This window comes from Otolemur garnettii, unplaced genomic scaffold, assembly GCF_000181295.1.
Source record: "Otolemur garnettii isolate 467f Iridium unplaced genomic scaffold, OtoGar3 scaffold00038, whole genome shotgun sequence".
Lineage (NCBI taxonomy): Eukaryota > Metazoa > Chordata > Mammalia > Primates > Galagidae > Otolemur > Otolemur garnettii.
Genome location: NW_003852433.1, coordinates 1582099 through 1585964, shown reverse-complemented (window position 1 = coordinate 1585964; position 3866 = coordinate 1582099). Strand labels below are relative to the sequence as shown.

Below are 3866 nucleotides of genomic sequence, written 5' to 3'. Positions count from 1 at the left end.
CCTGAATGTCCAAAAATGATAGATTTGAGGAACTTATTCACAAAATGGAATAGTAGAAAACTATGAAAAATGATGTTGCAAGTGAGATTTAATTATGTGGAATGGTGATTTTCATACATTTGCTCAGTGAGAAAAGCTGGTTTCCAAGCTTTAGTGTTCATTATGATTCCATTTTTATAAAAAAATATGTGTGTCTGGATATGTAGATGTAGATATGGATGCAGATATAAACCAAGTATACAGGCTGAGCATCCCTAATCCAAAAATCCAAACTCCAAAATGCTCCAAAATCTAAAAATTTTTGAGCACTAATATGAAACTCAAAGGAAATGCTAATTGGAGCATTCCAGATTTCGTATTTCTGGATTAAGAATGCTCAACTGGTAAGTACTGCCAATATTGCAAAATAAAAAAAAAATCAAATCCAAAATATTTCTGGTCCCAACCATTTCAGATAAGGAATACGTAACCCCACAACCTGTGAATAGCAAACAAAACCAGAGGGAAACACCAGCACTGTTAACTGTGGGTTTCTATGTCAGAGGAGTGATTGTATCAGAGATTTTTATTTTCTTATTCTCCATATCAGATTTTTCTTCCTGAATTTGTATGATAAATATGGTGCCTTGTTTAATTTTTAACTTTAAAAAGTTGTTTTTAAAGCAGAAAGAAATATGCACACACTGCTTTAAAAACTGAGCCTCGTTTTTTTCATCTGTAAGGTGGGAGTAATAACACCTACCTCCGCCCATATTCCATAAACAATAGTAAAATATAAAATCAGAAGCACTGATAATGAATTGGGAGCAAGGAAAGAAACCCTTCCTTCCTGCCTGGCCCTGCCATCTGAGGTGCCCAGTTTCTCACAGGGCAAGTCACAAAGGGGGGGCACAAAGGTCTTTCACAGGGGCTATTATCATACCAAACAGGCTCTGGCCAGATGTTACACATTCCTCTTCCCCATGACATAGGTGCAATGGCCCCATTTCAAGAGGAGGAAACGGAGGCTCCGAGCTGGGAGACACTGAAAACTGCACAAACTCTGGGACATCTGATACCCAAGTGCCCCCTGGAAGGGCTTAGGCCTCCCCAGGATTTGGCAATGGTAGGACTCACAGCGCAGGCCACAGGGCGGAAGGAGGTGAGCCTCTCGGCAGGGTAAGCTGTGTTGCCGCTCCAGGCATCCCAGCTCGGGTACTCGCCCCTCTCCAGCACATACTGCTGACCCTGGAAGCCGGCATGCTCAAAGCCCACCCACCTGCAGAGGGAGAGTTAAGAGATCCTTGCTAAGTTTAAGACCAGTGCTATGGCTCGGCACCTGTAGCTCAAGAGGCTAAGGCGCCAGCCACATACACCAGAGCTGGCGGGTTTGAATCTAGCCCGGGCCACCAAACATCAATGACAACTACAACTAAAAAAAATAGCCAGGCGTTGTGGCAGGCACCTGTAATCCCAGCTACTTGGGAAGCTGAGGCAAGAGTATTGCTTAAGTCCAAGAGTTGAAGGTTGCTGTGAACTGTGACACCCTGGCACTCTACCCAGAGCAACACCTTGAGACTCTGTCCCAAAAAAAAGACCAGTGCCTATGCAGGCTGCGGTGGCTCATGCCTGTAATCCTAATACTCTGGCAAGCCAGAGCTCCATTCAAGAGCAGCCTGAGCAAGAGTAGACCCTGTCTCTACTAAAAATAGAAGGAAAGAAAAAAAAAAAAAACTAGCTGGGAGTCAGCTACTCTGCAGGCTGAGGCAAGAGGATCTCTTGAGCCCAAGAGTTTGAGGTTGCTGTGAGCTAGGCTAATGCTACAGCATTCCACCCAGGGTGATGGAATGAGACTCTGTCAAAGTGAGAGAAAGAAAGAAAGAACCAGTGCTTATCATTCAAGGGTGATTGTGCCCCCCCAGGAAACACTGACAATGCCTGGAGACATTTTTGGTTGTCAGGACTAGGGGAGGGCTGCAATGATTCTAGTGGGTAGAGGCCAGGGATGCTGCTAAATATCCTGTGATGTGCCCAGAATTATCCAGCTCAAAGCAGCAATAGCACTGAGGTTGAGGACTTGGCTCCAGACCCAGCAGCCCCCTGACTCGCTCCCATAGGTAGGGCAACTGTTCCACGCAGGCGCCCTGACAACCTTGCACCTATGTGTGCACATAGGCCATGTAGGCAAGGCCCAGCGGCAGGCTGACCTAACCTTGGTGCGATCCCTCTTGATTCTGCCAAGTCGTGGGGGGAGGGGCCATCTTGTGAGAAGCTGTGTTAAGACTGTTTTTCATTTACCTCCCTCTCTGGAGGAAGGTTTTCAGGAGGCATTTTCTCATCCGCCTCTGGTTTCTGTGAGATACCAGGCTTTCCACCTCACCACCCCATAGGGAACAGCATCCAGCAGTAGCTGAAACATGGAAGTGACTCCTCAGCTATGGGGTGCCTGCCATTCCTGCTGCCCATCATGTGGGCCCCTTTGGTTTTGGTGTCATCCTGTGGGACAAGGACACAGGAGCAGGACTGTGGACTTGGCATTTGCTGTCTACATAGGTAATAGACTGTTTGACTCTACCCAGACTCACTGTCTACTTACTGGACAAGTCTGCCAGCCTACTGGATGTGTTCCTAAACAGCCCATTCTTCCCATCTGAGGTCCATTCCCTACCTAAGGAATCAGAAACTAAGAATATTTACCACAATGTGAGATGTAGCGAGATCATCCAAGATGACCTCAGGGGCACTCACATGCATAGCACTACATGCATAGCATCCAGTGGCTTCAAGGCACATAGAGAGGACATTGTTCTCCTTTCTTTTTCTTTTTCTTTCTTTTTCTTTTTTTTTTTTTTGAGACAGAGGCTCAAACTGTCACCCTGTGTAGAGTGCCGTAGTGTCACAGCTCACAGCAACCTCCAACTCCTGAGCTTAAGCGATTCTCTTGCCTCAGCCACACAAGTAGCTGGGACTACAGGAACCCGCCACAATGCCCGGCTATTTTTTGGTTGTAGATGTCATTGTTGTTTGGTGGGCCAGGGCAGATTTGAATCTGCCAGCTCTGGTGTATGTGGCTGGCGCCAAGCCCATCAATCAGTATACTTTCCAAACTTCTAAAAACTTCTACCCAATATGGCAGCCAGTGGCCACATGCAGCCAATTACACTTAAACTTAAATAAATTAAGGCTAAATAAAATTAGTCATATCTGCCACCGTCAAGTTCTCAGTGGTCACACGTAGCCAGCAGCTCTGAAATGGACCATTAAAGGCAGAACATTTTCATTATTACAGAAAGTTCTACACAGTGGCACTGGAATAGAAAGCCTCAGAGCATTATGAGCATGTCCTTAATACCCCTCTGCATCTTATTAATCTCTCTCCCTCTCTCCAACAAAAAGAGTCTCAGCAAGGCAATAATAGTTAGCTAAAACTTAATAACATTTTTTTACTGTATTTATTTTTACAGTTACCTTCTCCTGTTGGCTAGTGACACTGACTTGCAATTCATCCTAAGAGGAATATTTGACACCCAACACTGGGTCTACACTTATAGAGCGACCTCATCCAGTGAGCAGGGTCTATATGATTGACACCCCTTTAATTGTGCAGTGCACAACCTGTGTAACCTTAAATAGCATTCCTCCACACTCCTTAGCACTTTAGGAGGGCACATGGGTGTAGTAAGACCCTGGGAAGATAGGTCCCAGGACATCCAAAAGTTCCAGCACCTCTTTCTAGATCCCTTCTTGTCCACCCCCCAACCCAAGTTGGTAGTCTGGACTCACGCTCCACTCAGCACTTTCAAAGATCGCACAGTCTCAAAGCCAAGCTCCAGCACACTGGGGCACTCGGCTGTGAACTCATGCCGCCGGCCCTGGAAGCCCTCCTC

The 3866-nt window shown here is 46.1% G+C and overlaps 1 protein-coding gene across 1 annotated transcript in view; it reads right to left on the bottom strand.

Moving 5' to 3' along the window:
* CRYBA4 (crystallin beta A4) overlaps positions 1-3866 on the bottom strand; it is a 7295-nt gene that overhangs the window by 2138 nt on the left and 1291 nt on the right. Inside the window, exons 3-4 of the mRNA XM_003789970.1 lie at positions 3763-3863; positions 1117-1258 (exon numbers count right to left, since the gene is read on the bottom strand). Of these exons, the coding sequence (XP_003790018.1) occupies positions 1117-1258; positions 3763-3863 (243 nt within the window). The remainder of the gene's footprint in view (positions 1-1116; positions 1259-3762; positions 3864-3866) is intronic.